The 21,689-nt window shown below is 40.2% G+C and overlaps 1 protein-coding gene across 1 annotated transcript in view; it reads right to left on the reverse strand.

Annotated features, from left to right (window-relative positions):
• The window catches only part of LOC142957592 (netrin receptor UNC5C-like), a 174,477-nt gene that overhangs the window by 6,016 nt on the left and 146,772 nt on the right, over nt 1-21,689 (reverse strand). Inside the window, exons 9-17 of the mRNA XM_076099516.1 lie at nt 16,259-16,450; nt 11,956-12,173; nt 10,579-10,714; nt 9,728-9,815; nt 6,897-7,065; nt 4,300-4,533; nt 2,518-2,667; nt 1,993-2,157; nt 111-289 (exon numbers count right to left, since the gene is read on the reverse strand). Coding sequence (XP_075955631.1) covers nt 111-289; nt 1,993-2,157; nt 2,518-2,667; nt 4,300-4,533; nt 6,897-7,065; nt 9,728-9,815; nt 10,579-10,714; nt 11,956-12,173; nt 16,259-16,450 — 1,531 coding nt within the window. The remainder of the gene's footprint in view (nt 1-110; nt 290-1,992; nt 2,158-2,517; nt 2,668-4,299; nt 4,534-6,896; nt 7,066-9,727; nt 9,816-10,578; nt 10,715-11,955; nt 12,174-16,258; nt 16,451-21,689) is intronic.

The following is a 21,689-nucleotide window of genomic DNA, read 5'->3' on the forward strand; positions in this document are numbered from 1 at the left end:
ATATTCAAAACTAAGCAAAATGCATAAGGGAGGCAAAGAGGAAAGAAATGATACAAACTGTGTATGTGTGTGAGTGTTTTTGTGTGTGTGTGTGTGTCTGTGTGTGTCACCTGTCAAGGTTGAGTTTGTGTGCCAGCATCCTCCAGTCATTGCCTCTGGTCTGTGGTGCATCTAGACTGCCACACAGCTTCTGTCTGATGGATAAAGGAATGCGGAAGGCATTGGGTCCCACTAAGGTTGTGATATTACTGGCTGGGTCCATCAAGGACGTGTCTATGCACTGGACGTCCTGGAAAGTGTGGGAAGACCGAAAGAAACTGGTCAATTGTTGGTTAAAGGAAAATAATTACTAGTTACATCAACTTTTTTTAAAGTTGAACTCATAGAAATAATGTTTAGGCATACTGATGTGTACAGTATAACTTATTCAGTAGAGACACAGGACAAAGCCTTAACATTTAAATATGGATCATGATGTGCATCTATGTGGTAACATTGGCAAAGATAACTTCATCGTATTTGATTTCAAATAGGTCTCTATCTCAGTCCTTCTGGCAAAGGATTCTGCTCGTCTCTCTGCAGCTTTCGGCGTGACCGATTACAAATAAGTCTACTAATTAATACAAGAGTCAAACAAATATAAAGATCTGCTTCCAATGCACTCTCTCTCTCTCTCTCTCTCTGCTCTCAATGTCGCTCTCTGTCTCTTTCTAAACCTTCATCGCATTAATCTGCCACTCCTGGGCTGAAAGGAGGCAGCGGCCTAATGAATGTGGCTTGGCAGAAGGAAACAACAACTGCCACTGTTGATGTGAATGATTACTATTTACTGTGTCTACTTAGCCCCAATTTACAGCAGAAAGCTCGCTGCTGCTGAAGAGTGATTGATCCAAAGGGACATTTCTGTTTTTCTTCAAAAAATAACAAATGCTTTAAACCTGTTTTACTATTTATTGATCAACTTGCAGGATGCTGCCGGCTGGTTAATTGAGGGTCTTACAGTGTTTTAAATAACACATCAATGATGAGACGCTATTCGGTTCTAATTATCATACTTGCCAAATATCCGATGTGATTATAGTATTGTAAGATTAGGTATGGCCTATTTAAAATGAATTACAGCTGATCACTTCACAAAATATTTCAATATGTCATTGCCCAAATAGAGGCCCTATACTGTTTTCTGTGTACATGTTACAAGCCACAGCTCTGCCCCTCATAAGGCTGTTTCTTTTTCTAATATTTGGCAGAAGGCATAATGAAGGAAGTGTAGGAAAAAAATTGCAGGATAGACATTTCTACAATTTCTTTCTACAATGTCTTTCTTTCACTGTGTGATTTTGCAGTCCTGACACACACAAAGGCAAATCCTCAAACTTCTTTAACTGGTTCTACACTTTTCGTTCTCATTTTTTCAAGTACAAGATATGTGCAAACCTATGTGCTGCTGCAACTGTTCCTCTATTTGCAGTCAAAAATCAACTTACCTGGTTAAACAAGGGTTAAAGAATTCTAAAGTGCAACGCTGTCACCCATGAACACCATGGGAGAATTCAAAGCACTGACATTCCAAGAGAACTGACTGACCTTCGACCAAAACTGTTCACACATGGACACAGACGCACACATTCAGTGACTTTGTGGTTACATGGACTCAAAATCAAAGACAAGTTATTCCACTCGTGTTATGTGACCTCTAGCCCCCAGTATGAATGATTGAACAGAGTCACATAGCAGGAGCCCTGACTGTCTGACGGATGGAAGAAAACTTACTGACTTTATAAGATCTTATATACGGGAATGGAGAAGTTAGAAGAAGGAGCCTCTTTTTTGCCCGTGTGACTGTGTTAATCTTTTAGTATGTACCGCTGTACCCTCATCATGTCCTAGGCCAGTGTGAGTTAAAGTTTCTCTTCTGCAGTTTTGTTGTGTACACAGCCAATAAACAGTGTCTCCATTTTGCTGTGTGCACGTGGATCTCTACAAACTTACCTCCTCTAATGTGTTGCTGAGCTGAAAGATCTGTCCCTCCCCTTCCACCTGCCGTACACACAGTTTGCAGCTGATCTGCGTGGTGGCGGGGCTCAGTCTCTCCAGGGTAAAGGTGCAGTGAAGAGTTCTCTGACTGCCACTCCACACCTGGTAGAATGGGATCTCCTGGAAAAAAGCATTAATAATATACATGTTTTTTGTAAAGCAAATTTTCAGGCAGGAACCAGTCTTATAATCTTAGTAAATCTTATTGTTACTGGGAATTCATCAAAGTTAATCATCGTGAAGATATTTCACTCGGGACCAAAGCTTAATGCACAAAATTAAGACCAACACTGAGCCGCATCGCTAGTTTGGCAGAAATGTACATTCGCAAAAAGGCTAACTATAGTTTATCCTTGTTTGGCTAAAGGTAAGTGGTCCTATAAACTGTGATATTTGCTGTGGGTGTGAAGATCATTGACTACACTCTGTATATTGTAACGGGTACCTTCAAGTGTTCATGTATGCGCATATCCCTCTCACCTGATACTTGGCGATGAGTTTGCTCTTCCAGTGTGTGTGCGGCACATCGTGGATTGACAGTCTCAGATTGTGTGTGCTGTCTTTAAAGTTCAGGGTCTTTGGCTCATCCAGAAGCTTCCCTCCCATCTGTGTCTCCATCTGAAGAACCTCCTACACAAAACCCCACAAAGAAAAGAACCGTTTATTTTTCATACAGTATTATAGACTGCAAAAAGCCTTTCTTTATCTTGCATAATAACTGCAGACAACGCCGAATGTTTCCGTGAAGTACACAGCACCATGAAACACTTGAATCTCGTGAACGTTTCCCTGAAGATACCATCACAGAGCTCTGTAGTTGTATTCCCTGGATTTCAGGAAAGCTTAGCTCTGCTAATTGCACTCAACTGGGAGAGACATTAAGATGCTCAATAAAAACCTCGATTAATAATGCACCGCCAGTCAAAGTACTGCTGTTGTGAGATGTGGGAAATCATATGTACAACAGTAAATAACTTCTATTGGTTTAGAAGATGACCTCAATACATTTGACTTCTGAAAATAATACCCAAAGAAGTAATCATTGACTTATTGATTATCTAAGATAAGCAGCCAAGTTTTGTCTTTTCCATCACCACAACAATCACAACTTTTTCTTCTGCACCAATATTACCTAACTCGGGATAGCTTAAAAAGTTGATGCACAGAGCTTAATGTGGATTTTTGTATCTTAGATTTCATGAAATGGGTAATAAAACCAGTTAATGTAAAACTGATACTGCCCATTTGATGTCTTTGTCCATTTTGAGAACCAAAGGAAGCAGCATAGTTTACTGTGTTGTGCTGCGGCTGTTTCAATAATATATTGCACACACAGTCCTGTGGGAGTTTTTGCTCATGCTTTTTAAATTGACTTCTGTATATCAAGTTAGCCCACACCAACAGAGTACTAAGACAGTATCTGTGCCCTACAGATGCATGATGGTAAATACACACATATTGATAACATCAAAATACTTACAGGCTCATGAACTGCACACAAACAATTAAAAGCATTAAAGAAACACAAACATTCCAACTTACTGATGGAAGAATAAGTTATCAGTATGACTTCTGATGCCTCCTGCAACCTTTGCAAAATAATCAATAGTTCCTTCCCATCATCTTCTACAGTAGATATACAGCGGAGACTTCCCCTTTAAAATGCAAACCGATCAATTATACTACACAGAGTCTCCATCATTAAAAAGTCCACCTCTGAGCTTTATTTTCAAGCTACAATTGCTTGTTTGAAATGGTAAAACTGAGTGTGCGCTGATGTTTGTGTGAGCATGTACATGGCTTTTTGACTTATCATTGCATGCATAAATTACCAATGTTAATCTCCCGTATCAGATGGTCCCTCCAGTGTTTCGAATTTGTTTGAATTCTCAAGCGCCGGTATTCTGACATTGCTTGACCCTGTTTTGTTTACTGCTTCTCAGCTCACCTCCAGAGAACTAGAGGTGAGAAAACCTCACTTGTGACTCTAGATAATCACCCCTATTCAAGCTATAATATATTGTATTTCTAATGCAAATTACCACAGAAGTGTTACAGCATGGGTGGTACAAGAGAGAGAAAATAATCCCTCAGATGACGAAGGAACACAACTAAGCAATCAGCCTAATATATCCATATATATCCATCATATGTACAGTATATGTGTGTGTTCATATGGGTTAATTCAAGGGAGGACATCTATTAAAAAGCAACTGAAGAAAATAAGTATTGGATTTGATTAATTTAGTTTCAGTACTTTACCTTGAGTGCATCCTGTGTGTCGTCCAGACAATAGACCCTGATATGATAGTCCAAAGTTGTGCAGGATACGGGTCCAAAAACAGCAAGTTTGAGCCTCTTGGCGGCTGCCTTGCAGATTGATTGGCCCACCAGGCAGTAAGTCCCCAGTGTCTCTGTTAGGATGTGACATGCCTCCAAGTCCATCTGCACATAGCAGGGGGTGGTGAAGTTTTCCTCTCCTACCACAACCACATCCTGTAAGAATCACACACAGACACACACACAACGTCACACAATTTTAGACTTCCAGAGTGTCACGCTGGGTCTATGATGGGTGGCTGAGACTGGAATATTGTAAACTTACCATGTGAGCCGTCACTCATCTCAACTGAAGAGATATCTAGAGCTTTATTCAAGACGGACTAACTTTCTACCTTTCATAAACAAGTCTTAGTATTTTCTAGTATTTTCTAGTATAGCCTGCCTGTATTTTGATCTGTTTCCTTTTGCTATCAAAGCAAACTACATTCCCTTGATTTGTGTCACATTAAATGAGGTGCTTAATCCACTACCTGTGTGACAACAGCATTTCTGTTCAAACAACACACGGTCATCAGCATAATGATGAGTAAACAAAACTAAGTTCTTGTGCTCATAGAGAAACTGTGGAAATGTTGACTATCCTCGATGTACAAATAAATGTTCCCTTTTTTTTGGAAACAGCCTATATTTGTGTGTGCAGACTGCTTTTAGTGAGTCCTGGGCATTATTTGAATACTGACTGTATTTGTGGAATTAAGCCACATTCTGTCTGGTAACATAACACAACTGGACCTGCATTTGGAGCCATTTCCACTAATGCAAACAACCCCTGAATAAACAGGCTGTGGTTTCTAACTGATGAATTCCTCTGTTGTTATAAACGCAACGCCATTACTGATGGTGTGTAGAGATGTGCTCCCTGTATAGAAATCATCGTTCAGCAGAAGAAAGGCCAAATGCAAATGTTAGAATCGTTTTTGTCTTGTGGATCTTTTCAATAAGACATGAACCATATGCGACTCTTCTTGTTAGTCCAGTAATTCATCTTAGAAAATCAGTTCCTAGATCTTTAATTCCCCACATTGTGAATTCCTTTGTTCTAGTTTGAGACACTAAGTTGAAATGTAAATGCATGTCTGGTAGTTCATAATATGACTTCTCAAAGTATATCAAGGTGACCAGTAAAATAAAACCCCTTGTATAGAGCTGCTGTGTGAATTACCTGCTGGCTGTTGCTCATATCATTTTTCCAGCTCTGTCACAGCCGGAGTTATCGTAAATCTATACGGCTCCTTTGGGTTCAGTGAGAATGCACAGCTCCTTTTCATTTAAGTGCAGAATCTTCAATTAGTCGTGCACATATCCAAGTTTGCGTGTGCGAGTAATTGTGTGTACACGTCTGTGGATGCAAATTTGGTGCAGCATGGATCTGTACTACACGCACATGTGTGATACAAATATTGAGTTTTGTCCCAACAGATGAGCGAGCCAAATCAATACAAAGAGGTAGGAAAGCAATATGGTATGAATCTGTTATTACTGGTAATCACAACCGTAGCTGCTCCCCCCTGATGTGAGGGGAATTCAATTACCTTCCTCTCCCTTTTTTGGAGAAATATTTCTGATGGGAAATTGATGTTCTACTGCAATAAGAGAAAAACAAATCGACTTCCTGATGAAATTCCACTTTTCATTTCTCCCGTCTTTACCCACTCTGCACCCAACCCCTTGTCTCTCCCTCTCTCTCTCACTCTCTCTCCCTCCCTCCCTCTCTCTCTCACATACACACACAAAAGAACACACACACACACACACACACACAATCTTATGCATGGTTAATTGTGCAGAGACATTGTGTTGAGCTGTGATAAGCAACAGAAGACAGCATACGGGGGCCTTGTAGACACAGTGATGCTGCAAGACAGCCTTATCACCCACACCCACACACAAGGATACACACCCGTACACACGCACGGACACGGAGACAGACAAATATGCATCGAATGCAGTCACGCACACACAGAGAGAGATTGCTGAGGTAGGGACTTCATGCTGAGAGACAACGGAGGAGGGAGAGGGAGAAGGGTAGAAAAAAAGGAGGGATAGAAACAGAAGAAGAAAGATGACAGAAAAGGAGGATGGCAGGAGCATAACAAATTGCTTCTGATAGGAGTCTTCAACCCCCTGCTTGTCGACTAGCCTGTAGGCACTTTGTGTTTACTGAGTTTTCTCTCCTTTCATTTCTTTTCCTCTCTCTCCCTTACGGCATGTGTGTATGTGTATTGTAGGCTATCGAAAAGACGATAATGTATATGTGCTTGCATGTGTTAACATGATGCGTGTAGCCATGCTGTGTACATAACTGTGTATGAATGATCTGGCTGTGCAGGTGCTTATTTTGCATAAATGCATTAAATACATTGATACTAAGCTGCTGTGTGTGTAGATGTGTGCGCATCTGAATTCTTTGGTAACAAAGTGACAGTTATTCTCTCTGGAGGTTAAAACTGTGGGATTCAAAAGTTGCACATTATACGTAGCTCACTCGAAAAAAGACCCAAGTGTTGAACACTCACCTCCCACTCTCCCATGGACAGTTGGTTCTTCAGCTGTATGAGCCAGTCTTCCTGGACATTATCAGCACAGTGGTGGATGGTGAGGATCACTGGTCTGGTCAGCAGGGCTCCTGGAGGTCCACAACTCACCACTGGGCTCAGCACTGTCTGGATGTCCTCTACCGGTGGTCTGGAGAAGACAAATTACATCCAGGTGGGATGATTCTTTAGAAAAGAGCGACAGGAGGGCCGCACTGTAGGCGACCAGTTAAAGTGAGCATCACCCGCATGAAGCTGTACTGATTTGTACTGTACTGTGGTTTGTTTTTCACAATGTTCATACACGGAACAACTCAGCTCGCAAAATAGAGAAGTCAGGTGAACAGTTAGGTTACAGTAAGATAGACTGTCTTTGAGTTGATGAGAATATCATTGAATAAAACATAGAAGAGCAGCGAAGCACAAACATTCAATCAGAGGATGATAGGTGTCGTCAGCAGGGCTTCAGTTGGGCCTCAGCTGGAGTCAGTAGTTCACAGCTCATGGGCAGCAAATAAATGAGTACTTACCACAAGCTCTTCTGTTGTTGTTTTTTACAGTGAATTCAAGTATTGGAACCCCAAGCCATCGCAAATTAAAGTATATTACAGTACAGCAACAGAGTACTGTTCATTAGTAAATTGAAAAGTAAACCCATGTTCTTCAACAATCGTTTGCAATTGTGTTTTCCTGTGTAATCCATTATCTAGTCATTTTCCTCCCTCATGTTGCTGAAGATATTTATTGACTGGGAATAAAGCCCATACGGAAAGAAGAGTGATTTTTTCTCGAGCCCACTTTGTGTGTGGGGGGGTAACTAATCCCTTGCAGTATTATCGATTCGGCGGATGAAGCTCATTATTGACTCATGATGGGTTCGCATGGATAAGAGAAGTTAACAGATAAAAACAGTACAACTCAAACTGTAGCAGCACCCTTTGACGAACCAAAATGCAGGGGCCACCACCTAATGAATTACAGTGCAACTGATTTGTAAGGTTATGTATCTTTTATCATACAGAGAACACAGATGTTGTATTGTCTGTACGAGAAAACTGACACCTAAAGGTTGGATCCTGATGCGCTAAACCACAGGATTCTGGCTTGCCAATTGTTGGTGAGGCAAGTCAATGTAGCTATGTGATTTTCTGCTAGCCAGCTATTGACTGTGAGGAAGACAGAGGACAGAGAGGAGGTTTGATCCTTAGAAATACTGTAGCTCACTGCAGGGGGCCTAATTCTTATTGACGTTATTGATGGGGGAGATGCTGGAATGGATGCATGGGATAGAATACATGAACCAAACTGTAACAAGTGTCCTAAAGCTAGGGTCTGGAAAGAGTTGATTCACCAAAATTATTAAAGAGCCCATTTCTTCTCTTACCCCTTGTGGTATTGAGCCCAGCTGATGGCTGGCTACTGGTTTTATTTTCTCCATTTTTGAGATTGCTGTTTCTGAATATTTTGCCGCCACCCACAATACTATGAAGGTGAATTGCATTCAGCTTGTAGTGCTAACATCATTACATAACTATATTGGAATTAAGGAAAAGCGAAGTGTGTCCTTCCAGAAACAGTGTCCTTGTTACTTTGGATAATGCACGAACCTTCCAGCAAACAGTTATAAATGGAACTATTCAGCAGTGTAAACAGGACACTACTTTATTCATTATTATTCTCAAAAGGGACGAACACAAAACACCCAGCGCCATTGTATTGGGGTGGATGGAGAAATCTCAGTCACAGATATCTGAAAACCAAATGTAAAAAAAAAACATCTGCATGGGCTTAATACTACTATATAAGAAAATGGTTTTTTTTGCACAAACACAGCTTAACCATTTACCTCGACAGTGAGTGGTAAAGACACACATACAAAACAAATCATCAGGATCCATACTGACTCTGTCCAAAGGAATCATCTCCTTTTCTCTGAAATGTTAACAGTATTAAAAATATAAATATGCAAGTTCTTTTGAGTTTTGCCTGACTGCAGGCATGTTATTGGGCCAGGTCACTTTCAAATAGACTGCTGATAACTTTCCCAACAGCTGGAATATAGACAATGTCTCTGTCGTGTCCCACAGAGAGCTTTACCTCAGTCATGCACATGGCCTGTGAGTAAAGGATTGTCTAACATGTAACAGGATTAGAGTAATCCCAAGAATAACCACTAATCTGTTAGTTACTGTGAACAGCAATCTCTTTGCATATGCTGTAAACACCTTGGTGTTTGGAGTAAGAAAAACAAATCTGTTGTCGCACTGCAGTCAACATTAGTTTCACACATGTTTGAATAATGGGGGTTATGAGCTCTACATTTTGGGTAGTAGCAATGATTGTAAAATTAAGAAAACATTGTTATAAATTCTGTGGATTACTGTACAGATTATAATGCTAAGTAGATTATAATTAATTCATGTGGAAAAAAACTCCCTTATAATCTTCTCAACTTTAATTATAGCACTAATATAGGAAATCTGTGGTATTAACTGACCCCTGCTGAATGAGTCACCAAAAGAATGTGTGCATCGATGCACTATACACTATAAATACTAATGATTCATCCACTGCTGTGTATCCTAAGCCAATGTCACACTGTGAAAGCCTCCCCACGCAACCAAACAAACACGTCTGAGAAGCCGGCGCCCAGGAGAGAGATGGAGAAGTGTAGGAAAAAGAAAAACAAAGAAACAAAAAGATCATAGAGGGAGACGCAGAGATGAGGAGAAACATGGCGGCAACAGGGAACCACAGAGAAGCATAGAAGCCACAGAGAGGAAAAGTGAGGGAAAGAGAGAGACAAAACTTACCTCAAGCTGTCCTTCCTGTGCACAGTCACATACATCTCGTACACCCTACCCTGAGGAACAGCACCCGCTGGAACCAACAAACTCACACCTGCAGGAGGGAGGACGGGGGAAGCAGGATGGATGGAGGCAAAAAATAATGAGTTTCATCACTGGATTTATTAATTTTACTATGCACAGCTAAATTATTGAATGTGCAACCCATTATCACTTCATCATTTTGATTCATTATTGAAAAATCATTCTTAAAGGCAACCCCATGTAAAACTTTCTCTTGAATATATCATCAAGTGAATTGTGCTCCGATGTTTTATAGCTTCTGAGAGCTGCTTCCTATCTCCGGGTTTCATTATTCATTCATGCTTTTAAATCCTAATATAAATCTACTTAAATTTTTTTTTCTTTTACAACTAGGTGGAAAACATCCCAAGGCTGTTTGTTTTTGTATTAGCTAAAAAACCAACTTCATGTGGTCATCTTTGAGTACAAGAAATGTACATTTAATCTTGTTCAAATCTTGAATACTTTTTTTAAACTGAGATTGACTTTGATGACATTCTTACTATCTATATCAATTGACTTGGTGTATTATCATTTGTTCATGTAATCAACAAAATAATTAAATTTGCATCCTTATATATATATATATATATATATATATATATAAATATATATATATATATATATATATATATATATATATATATATTTCCATTGACTTTGTATCACCACCTCTAAAATTCGCCTTGAGTCTTGCACTGAACACACAGAAAGACATCACTGCTGGTCACTGCATCATCATTAGACAGTAACCAGATTATTGATAAACTGTTAAGTGTGAGTAGAAAGTTCACCAGAGTTGGGTACAATGAGGTGTCCTCCCTGGTTGTTGAAGGATCCGTGAGCGGTACAGGAAGGGTCTCGTGTTCGGGCCAAGCTCTGGTTGCGAAGGTTCATGGTGTCGCTGCTCTCCAACAGAGACTGAGTTACCTAGGAATCAAAAGACAACAGTCAGAATCACATAACATATCAGATAGTACTGGGTATAAAGCTGTTCAGCAGAGCCTGGATGAAGTGAAAGTCTGGGTATTTAATGGTAAATAAAACATACCGATGATTTAATATCTGGTTCCGCTGGGCAATACAGTTATCAAACAGCAAAGAGACTTCACCGTGGAAATCAAACTTTTTTTAATAACATAAATGCTATTTCACCTCTATGACGTGAAAATAATCGACATGGTGTATGTGAAAAATTCCTTGGGATAATCTCTTAGTAATGGGGTTATTGAGAATGTAGTCAATGTCGTGACAATATTTTAGACCTATAATGCGAGCAGGGATTTTTCATAGTTATACAATGTATATTACAGCGTAGTTGCATAAAAGCAAATCTGTAAGAGCAATCTGTTAATGCTCTCTTTTCCACAAGAAGTTTACTGCATTCATCAAGACGGTTACATTTTCTCATGTTTTCTTGGTTACCAGTAAGTAAAATACCACAGGGACGATCTGCATCTGGCTGGAAGCGCTGCCATCGGGCTGAGCTGGCAGGCTATGAGAAAAGGGTGGATTTACAGTCGACCTATGAAACCACCTCAGGGTAAGTGGTAAAATATGACTGACTTTGCATTTCTCTTACGAAATGTCCACTGTGAGATGTAAAATAAGGACTTAACATTCAGTAGTTTGCTCCACAACATCACACAAAGCTGACAAGAACTTGCTTCAATGTGTTTAAGACAAACACCAGACAAAAGCATAGAAAATCCTGGACATTAGCGAGGCAAGGTCAGTCAGGAGGTCCAAAAAGTCCACGATTAAAAAACACCCATATGAACAGAGAAAATCATCAAATGTAGAGCTCATAGTGGATTCAGCTCTAGTACTGCCTCAAGACAGGTGCAGTGATGAAACCGAGCGGTTTCATCTGTATTTGTGACAACTGACTCTGGTATGCATGCCATGTAGTTGACAGAGCAGAGGGAAGAAACCGGGGCACTGAGCTGCATGTAAACTAATGGTGTTTGGTTTTGTATTTATGTGACTGGGAATACACACTAGCTGCCTTGTTTCAGTACTTCTCGCTATGCTTCTGCAGTGTAACCTCACTTCAGGAGGAAATATTTCAAAATCCTATACTGCACTCATACAGAATATTTTACAGTCAAAATCCTAGAAGCGGATGAAAGATACTGACGTTGGATCATGGAATACATGCATCATATTACCTTAGGAGACAGTTTGGATGTGAAGTCTCCTCCAAGGTCGTCCTGCGGTGTGACCAGACCAGATGAGTTGTACACTTTGATCTTCAAGTTGGGTAGAGGGTCCAGGAGAGGGGAGTTGGTCATTGGGATTTTATCTGAAACATCGTGGAGGGCATACACTGGACCACGGTACATGGCAGCTGCATTTGTCAAGTCAGGAGGAGCTGTCAGTAGATCAGCTGGAGGGATGAAGCAGAAGAGAGAGAGAGAGAGAGAGAGAGAGAGAGAGAGAGAGAGAGAGAGAGAGAGAGGGAGAGAGAGAGAGAGAGAGAGAGAGAGAGAAGGAGCAGAGAGAGGGAAGAAAATATTAATGACAGAAAATACAAGATGAATGGCAACTGTCAAGTTTTCACAAATGCTTGATTCTTCAGCTAAGAGAAAGAGTGAATCGGGTTTGAGAGCAAGGTCCTCAAAGATTTCATCTTCACCTCAAAAAACAAATACATACGAGTTTAAAATATAATATTTAAACGCATACACTATCAAAACAAACTAAACAATTTGAAAATTGACCACACTGTCTGGAGACATAATAACAGAACATTATTGCTTCATGTCATCAGTATAAGCTCTAAAAAATGTTGTCAATGACTTTGACTTCACCGACACAATCAAAGACGTTGTCACGCTTTAATCACATCACTGTCTATTTTTTATATACTCACTATGTCACTATTCAAATCTGACTGAAAAAAATCCCCGCTGTGCACATTTACCACAGAGTGTGCCAGTGTTAATTGACAATGCCAATTGTTAAGACCTATTTGGGCTTAACACTCATCCTGTTCTTAAAAGCACTGTTTTTACCCTCACTCTCCATATATCATGGTGTATATTATAATGTATGTATGCAGTTTATTTAGAATAGAACAAGCGAGACAATATACAATGTGAAATATTCAAGCGACCTTAAAATCAGTAGGCAAACCAATCTTAACCTGGTAACTCTTTGCTTGGACTATTCAAAGCTTAAAGACGTTTTAACTTTTGCCGAACGGCAGCCGCTCCACTGAAGCCACAAGTTACAGGACAATCACATGTTGAATTTGTCTCACTTTCCTGAGATTTCCTTGAGTCAGTTTGTCATCATGCTATGACAGTAACAGGAGCACAAGTATTCAAAAGCCATCATTTCAGCAAATGTACACAGTAAGATCAGTTGCACAGCATCTATCTCAAGTTTGCTAACATATACACTTACTGTATGTCATATACCATAAGTGAGACAGTAGCAGAAAATCCCCATTTCCATGTGTAAGCGGACTATTATGTCATTTTGTATTTATTGAGTGACATAGTCTTGTTTTAAACAAAGAATAGATTGGCCCCTGTCATGTAATAAACCATTTTGAAGCTGTGAATGGATTCACAGGCTACTGAGTGAACTGCTGTGTGTACCCTAATGTACACTGCTCTTTCTGGAGTTAGTTCAAGCGAATGGTGGAAACTTTTGATGTACCTCAAGCACACACTGGAGCATCCAACACACACACACACACACACACACACACACACACACACACACACACACACACACACACACACACACATAAGAGCACTGTCATAAATAAAACACATCTGCAATGTTAGTCATGGGCACTAGAAAAACATGTGCGTGTCTCGCATACCAATAACGCATCATACACTATACTGTGCGTGCCCATACATGCATACACCAAAAACACACATAACACATACAGCATATGGGAATTACATGATGTCAGTGATCTCTCAGCTAATCAGGACAGTATGCTCATCTATGTGCATGTAATATTCAAAGTACTGTTTACAGTATGTTGATTTCATTTTTAAAATGCAACTACCTCATTCTACCTTCAGCAATCTCTCCATTCGTTTGACTCCCATCCTTGCTGACTTAAATTCAGTCGATGGTTTGATGGAAATCCTCAATAACACACACTTTTCTTTTTAAATCAAGTCAAGTAGCAAAAAACATCCTTTGCAGTGAAATTATTCGGAACGCTTTAACAACAATGACTTGACTTTGTTCCGTCTGCCACAATGTTCTTCCAGGTAATTGGAAAGATGCAGCAGCCAAGTGCTACTGATTGTTTTAATAATGCATTTGGCAATATCAACAAACAGTAAAACCTACATGGGGATATTTACTTTACCAAAGAAAACCAAGTCAATGTGCTCCAAGCGACCCCATTAGACGACAAGTTCAGTCACTCTTGTAGCTAGTTTTGTAAAGCTATCTTGCCACAACCCTTTGTAGTTTATAACAATTTAATCAAAGGGCATTAAAACACCAAAGTGTATTCTACATAAACAACTCTCTACCATCGGAAAATCCATCAAATATCCAAGATTTAATTGGAATTGGGATCACAGGACGGTCAGTTTCCTACTGAGAACAATTCAAGATTTGTTCTCACCAGGCTCTATTTTTTCGGGGGCGTAGAGTCTGAAATCCTGTCGTTCCCTCCAAGAGCCCATCCATTCTAATTTTAAAATCCCTGATTATCACCCCCCCACCACCATCAACACACCCACACACACACACACATCTGTCACATATCACTCTCTTCCTCTCTCTATCACCAGTCTGTTTACCCTTAGAGCCAGCGGGTATTCCTGCCAAATCATCATCCCTGCTGAAATTTAATTAACAACTAACGGAAAGCCACAGAGAGGGGGGGGGGGGGGGGGGGGGGACTGAGAGAGAGAGAGAGAGAGAGAGAGAGAGAGAGGGAGTGAGGGGGAGCGAGATATTCAGGGACATAATTCTTCATTAATAGTAATCGTAGATGGTCCCCCGACGCAGAGTGACAAGCATCTTAATGTTTTGCTGATAAAATGTCACCCAATCTCCGCTCATGCGAAGGCATTTGCCCTTGTACACACACACACACACACACACACGGACATACACATGCATGTGCACGTACACAAACACTTATTTTAGCTCGCTGTTTACAAATTTGCGTTGCATCCTTTGTGACCTCACTTTCCTGTTTTTACTGTATAGTAGGATTGAACTGTTAATCGTGCACCCTTAAACTGACCACATATATCACACACATTACAGCAAACTACAGGCTTTAAGTATCCTCTTAAAGGTGTTTAGAGGTGCACAGAGCTTTCGTTTGTAGATCACTCAGCGTGACTTCCACAAAATTTGTGTTGTTGACCTAACCCTTTTCTAAAATGCCATTTCCTGTTGACCGAATGGAGACTATCAAGTACTACTAGGTCTAAGTACCAGTATGCAGACTTGAAGCCATCTAATTTGGAATAATGAATGCAAATGTATGGGCATGCCTGTTTGTGTATGTGCCTAATGCCTACATGGATGCTTTTCTAAACATTTTTATGAGGTATATTGATTTTTTTATGGATGTTTTTTTTAATCTATTTTGACAAATACACATTCTTCAGAGGAAAAGTCAGACATTCATACTGTTCATAGCACTGATACCTTATTCATTCTCATTCCCTGTCCAATCTTGCCATTTCCAGTAAGCTATCAAATGCATCCACAGGTGTACAAGTGTTTCTTGTTGTCTTATCCATTTCCCAAAGACAGAGAAGAAAACATGACAACACACAGACAGACAGAGACGAGTGAAAGATGGCTCCACTTTAACAGGAAGACAAACAGGGAGGGGATGTCTGTTGCAGTAGGCGTCACCGCGGCAGGAGAGAGACAGAGACACGGGCGAGGGAAAGACAGAGACACCAAGACGGAGACGAAGAGTGGAGGATGCTGATAAACAGGAAATGTGATTGACCTGAATGTGCAGATGGGAAGGGAGAGCAAGAAAAAGTGAGGCAGAGAAGGAGAATGACAGAGAGAGACTCCTTGATGGAAGAGAGTGGTTTCGGTTAGAGACAGAGATTAATCCAAAGCAGCAAAGATTGACAGCCGGAGACCGAGGAAAGAAACAAAATGACGCTAGCATGAAAGCCTAGAAAAGAGGACTGAGTCGGTACAGTTATTTCCCGAGGGTCACATCTGATATTATTTATCCACCTATCAATCTATAGATCCGTCCATCTGCCTGTTTACCCATCTATCTGTGCACATTATGCAATTTAAAACCTGCAGACCTCCCGTCGAGAGACTATCATCTCTGTTGGGTGTGATTACAGGTACAACAAGTTTGAAACGTTCAACCAGAGAGGGCAGTGAAACACAGCTTTTCAGCCATATGTTAACTTACTCTATTAGTATTAGTGCCTCTCTTAGAGCTGGATAAGTTAGTATTTGTTCCACGCTGGTTTCTGTAACGTTCCTTACCTGATCTGGCTGTTTTGATATTAACAGACTGGAAGCCTCCGTTTAGTGCCGAGGTGTCGATGATGTCCGAGTCAAAGTCACGGTGCGTCTTGCGGTAGACAAAGAGCGCCACGATGACAGAGATGACCAGGCACATGATCACTGCGATGACAATGCCCACGTAGAGTGCCACGTCATCTGTGCTTGGAGCTGCTGGAGGGGGACACACAGAGGAAGAGAGACACAATTGTAGGTGGATATTGTCAAGCATGCAGCAAAAATATCTGCTTAAGAAGAAATGTATTATCAGTAAAAACAATAAACAGCGACAACAATTATAGCTCCCGTGGAACAGCAGGGCAGTGGCAGAGGATAATATTCATAAGACAAAATGAAATGTACTAAAGGCTTCAAATTAACTTGATATAGCTTTCTTTCATGATTCATTTTCTTCTATATTCGTGTTCTGGTACCTCAGACCACCTATCGGACTCAAAAGGACAACCTCTACAGGTTCCATTTCAAATGAAACTTTCATAAAGCCCCCCCCAGCTTGTGTAATACGATCATTTGTCTAGACAGAGGTAGAGAGAGACAGGGACCTCTTTCATTAAAAAAAAGAAAGAATGGTAGCAACTCTTAAAACTTAATAAGGCTGTTAATTATTCTACAAGGGTCCTAACATCCTTTTTCAATCTGGCTGAGACTTTAATGGTGTTTCAGCGAGACCAGTGGTAGAATTGTCATTCATCATCCATATTTTAAAGCAGACTAAGGAAATTTTAAGTGTTGGGTAATGCAAATGGTAAAAGGCATGAGCCAAGCTCGAGGAGAAGAAATTAGTAAAGGATCAGAGAGACAAGTGTAGAGCACAGGGGAGGAATGATGAGGAAGTAATAAGAAGGAAAGCCAAGTCGAGAGGAATAAAGAAAATAGGACACACACGCAGATGAGGAGTGTATAGAAAGGAGAGTTCAATAAAGAGAATAAAATAAGCGTGTAAAAAGAGAATAAGGAAGCAGGGAAGATGAGAGGAAACAAGTAGGGCACAGCAAATGAGGAGAGGAGAGAAGAGGGCAGAGGAGAGAGGTGATAACAGCAAGAAAAGAGGAAAACCTGGCAAAAGAAGTGGAAATCCACTTGAACTTCAAAGCAGCAAAACAAACAATCCTACATATTCAACATGAAAGCGCCTGTGAAACCTTTAATAAGAGTAGTCTCACACTTAAAGCACTCCTCGTATAATCACGTCCTCTGTAGCTAGTAGGAGGGGATTTGTCTGCAGCTATTAAGAAGAAGACAGAAAAGTATAGGAATGCTCCTTGTAATCTGCCCTTAAAGTTGAGAGGCAGATAACAGGCTTTTAGCTACAAACAGCCTGAGTCATTTGCTGAAGGATTTGCTGTTGTCACATCAGAACAAGTTCAGAAAGCAGGAGCTTGATTATGCATGAAAGAACCCTTTGATGAGGCACACAAACATTCACGCTCACATATGCCTAAGCATGATACACACATTCGCAGAAGAGAGGTCACTACTGATGGTGTCAGTTACTCATTTACCACTTGGGGGAGCTATGAACCACTTTAGTATCTCTGGGGAGCTGAAGGTATGAGAGCAGAATATTATCCCACTTAATTAAGCCTGTCACTCAACGTTTAGAAATAGCACAGCGTTGCCAAGCCCTTTGACATGGTCATGTGTTAAAAAAACAACACTATTCTAACCAATGTCTAACAATGCAAATATATGCACAATAAACTAAAAGTTTCAAGAATGAGCTTAATATTGTGCTCATGTGTATTGTATTGGTGCATGGTGCAAAGATGTTGTGATCGAGGAGCGCTGTGACGGTAATTGGGTCGAACAACCAGAGTCACAAACATTTTAAAACTTGATATTTAGGTGATGTTTTTCTTATTTAAACAACACCCTATCCTCACACTAACTAGCCGAAAGGAATAGTCGATTAATCAATTAAATCAAAATCAATCCCTTTAAACAGATATTTGCAAATCAACACAGAATCTGTGGGCAACGGGAGATTGTTGTATCAGAACGGTTATGTTTTTTTTGCTTGTACTCAGTTTGTAACCCATTTGTTATTCATTTGTTATTCATTTGTTATTCATTTGTTATTCATTTGTTATTCATTTGTTATTCATTTGTTATTCATTTGTGGTGGGAGTAGTATTGACCAATTACGTTTGAGTGAGCCTCGGTTGCAGGTAAACTCTCTATGTGGAGAACAAGTGTTAAGCACTGCCTGAATGCAAGCTTGAGTATAATAATTGTTAATGCTGTAACCTTCATCAGAGTTGTCTTACCTGCCTGATGTTGATCTCTAGTTTAACTTTGAATGGATAGAAATGTAATGCACAGCATGAAGCAGATTGTAATGGAGGAAAGTAAACATTCATAAAAGTCATGTTTACAATCCCTGATCTGTGTTTAAGAGTATGCACTCTTTTCACAAAGATGTATGACAATATGAGGGTTTGTTAACTGGAATCCAAACATTTGTTCATCACATGTAACTCAAACTTAGAGCACCTCCTTCAAATCTCCAAAGTTCAACCACAATGGATTTTGTGATGTGCAATTAACAATTTCCTTCTGATGTTAAAAAGACTGATGTAAAAATGCCCCAACAACACTGCTGCTCAGAGTTGTCCTGATATCAAGGTCCTTGCACTTGCCAAAGGGGAATAGAAATAGATAATCCTCTTAAGTAGCAACTCCCTCATCTTAATTATGATCACTATCATACTCATCTATTTAGGGAATCTTTATCGTATTTCTACTTTAAGGTGTATAACGTCAGAACATGTGGAGTGCCAGACAGCCATAAAAAGAACATCACTTCATATTGTTTTATTTTCGTATAGAGTGTTGTGGGACACTTTGGGATGGGTTAACTAGGCTATGGCCTGCTGTGTTCTTAAATCATGTGCATATGTGTAGTAAGTGTGTCGTGTTTTATACCAGTGGGTTTAAAAATCCTTTCTTTGCTGTCTATTAGTTGATATCCCATCTCTCTCAGATCTTCCTCTCCCTCCATAACTCACACCCGTGTCTCAGACTCCCCGTGTCTCTCTGTCTCCATCTGTTTGATTTGCAGATGAATGAAACAACACATCCCATTAGAGTTTATAGCTGCCTGGGTAACCTACATATCACATTTTTTTCCTCCAATTTTTATCCAATTTCAATCGTTGCTTTCGCCTCACCAGTTACCATCACGCACATTATCTAGACTGTGGCGAAATAGGCAAACAAATTGACAAATGGCGCTTAGCAGCAACATTATAATACATGTCCATGTTTCAGTTATTGAATGCTACTGAGAATCTCACTAGGCACTATCACTAATAAGTGATAGGCTTCAAGGAAATGGATAGAATAACACAATATATTAAGGATCTTCTGAGTCACTGAATTCACAGAATCCACGACAGACCATGCAAAATTCAGATAAATTATTCATATTTTTGTTAAATAGACCATCAAATGTTCTGTGCTGCAATATACAGTACAATTGCATTTGAGTTTATGCCTTTATTCTCTCTCTGAAAGCTCAATGACATTTTTTGAATTGATAAAAAAAAGTATAGAAAATTGGCACTAATGTAAAGTAGCTTCTCTTCAGCACACAAGGCATCTCTGTGCTGTATTTGTCTACTTCATTGGTCTTTCATTTCATTGAGTCACTACATAGAAATATAACAAAAGGGCTGCTCTGGTTGAAAACTGTCAACCCTTTAATTCTTGTTATTTTATTGTCTGACAGACTTGCATACTCTTCCTGTGACAGGATAGGGGCTGAAAAAGAGACTGAACGTGGGTGTGCACTTTTGACCAAACCCAGATGAATGACTAATGTGTTTGGACCTCTGTGTGTGTCTGAGAGTGGCCCAAGGCGCTGCCTTGTGAAGCCGGAATGACAATATCTGCAGTGATAGAATGAGGAAATAGCACATGTCTGAATAAGTACACAATAAGAGGTACGCACCTAGGTTCATTTTCATGGGCACTGACTCTCCCAATGAATGCTGGGCAGACATGCACACATCCATTCGAACTATTATCCATACGTCAACCATCTCCGGTGCTTTTCCTTCCTTGTACCTGACGAGCAGTTTCACGTCCGAAGCACTCATCTGCAAGTCCTTCTAAATACGATTTAGATTAAAAATAGTAAAGGAATCGAAAAAGCGATACGTCTGACATCCGACAGCGTTATATAGGAAGGATAATGTTCTGTGCGACAAGTCAGGACACACAAACACACAATAGCATATACTGTACGCAGAGGTGTAGAGAAACGCAGGTACAAATCTGGGTACCAATATTAGTCCCTGAGGATAAAAACTATTTAAAAAATCTTGGGGATTGTTTTGACAGACTGAGATTATAATCTAAATATAAAATCTAAATATACATTCATCTTGATCCATGACGGTTAAAGAACTCTTGGCATTATGGAATTTGATGGTGAAACGTGTTCAAGTAAGGTAGAAAATGAAAACAAAAACTTTCTCTTTTTCATGGCAAGACTTAATTGCAATTTGTCATCATTTTGCACGACACTGTGACCTAACGTGAGCACGACTGAACAGTGTGTTTATGTTGTGCCTGTGTGTGTGTGTGATCAAATCCAAATGGTCTTCAGTTTCAGAACCAAAATGATTTAGTCAGTGTTCAGTGTGCACATGCCAAATTGTTTGTTTGGAGTGTGCAGTCATGGTGAGTGAGTGAGCTAGTTTGCATGTGTGAGTGGACTGACTGATGCGGTCCCTCACTGTGCCCAATAATAATGGGCTTTGTAATTAGCACAAAAAAATTGGTCACATACAGTTTGGTAACTGCATGTGTGTGCCAAACTATGTGACTAATAAAGCTTTAGGGTTCCAGAAACTGCGGGAAATGTACACACAGACTCTAACACGCAGTTGATAACCACACACTGGCTAGTGGAACGGAAGCCACGGCTCACCCTCAGTCAGCATAGATCGCCGTCTATTGATCGGCTGGGCTTTTTGTCATTGACGGAGTCTGTCCAATCTGCCACAGAAAGGATTTAAAGAAGGGGGAAACAAGGATAACTCAGCTTAGCTTGCCTCTATCTTCTCTGTGATCTGCATCCAAAGCAGAGCTGTGGACAATCGCTACTTGAAACTCATTCAAATGCCTTTTTGATCTTGCTTGGCACAAACATGCAAACACCGCCCGTACACTGCACTCCTGGCAGTTGCACACACATCCGCTCTAAGTAACTGGCAGGGATGAGCGGTCAGAGAGAGAACGCGAGCAGTCATTTGTAAATGTGTCTATCCTTGTCTTCTGTGGTGGGGATGGAAAAAAAACTTGGTGCCAAGAAATAAAATATGGAGTCACTTTAGAGTCACTAAAGCCAGAGGGTGTATTTCCATGACAACAAACAACTCTGTTC

This window comes from Anarhichas minor, unplaced genomic scaffold (assembly GCF_050575085.1).
Source record: "Anarhichas minor isolate MPS153535 unplaced genomic scaffold, ASM5057508v1 ptg000025l, whole genome shotgun sequence".
Classification (NCBI taxonomy): domain Eukaryota; kingdom Metazoa; phylum Chordata; class Actinopteri; order Perciformes; family Anarhichadidae; genus Anarhichas; species Anarhichas minor.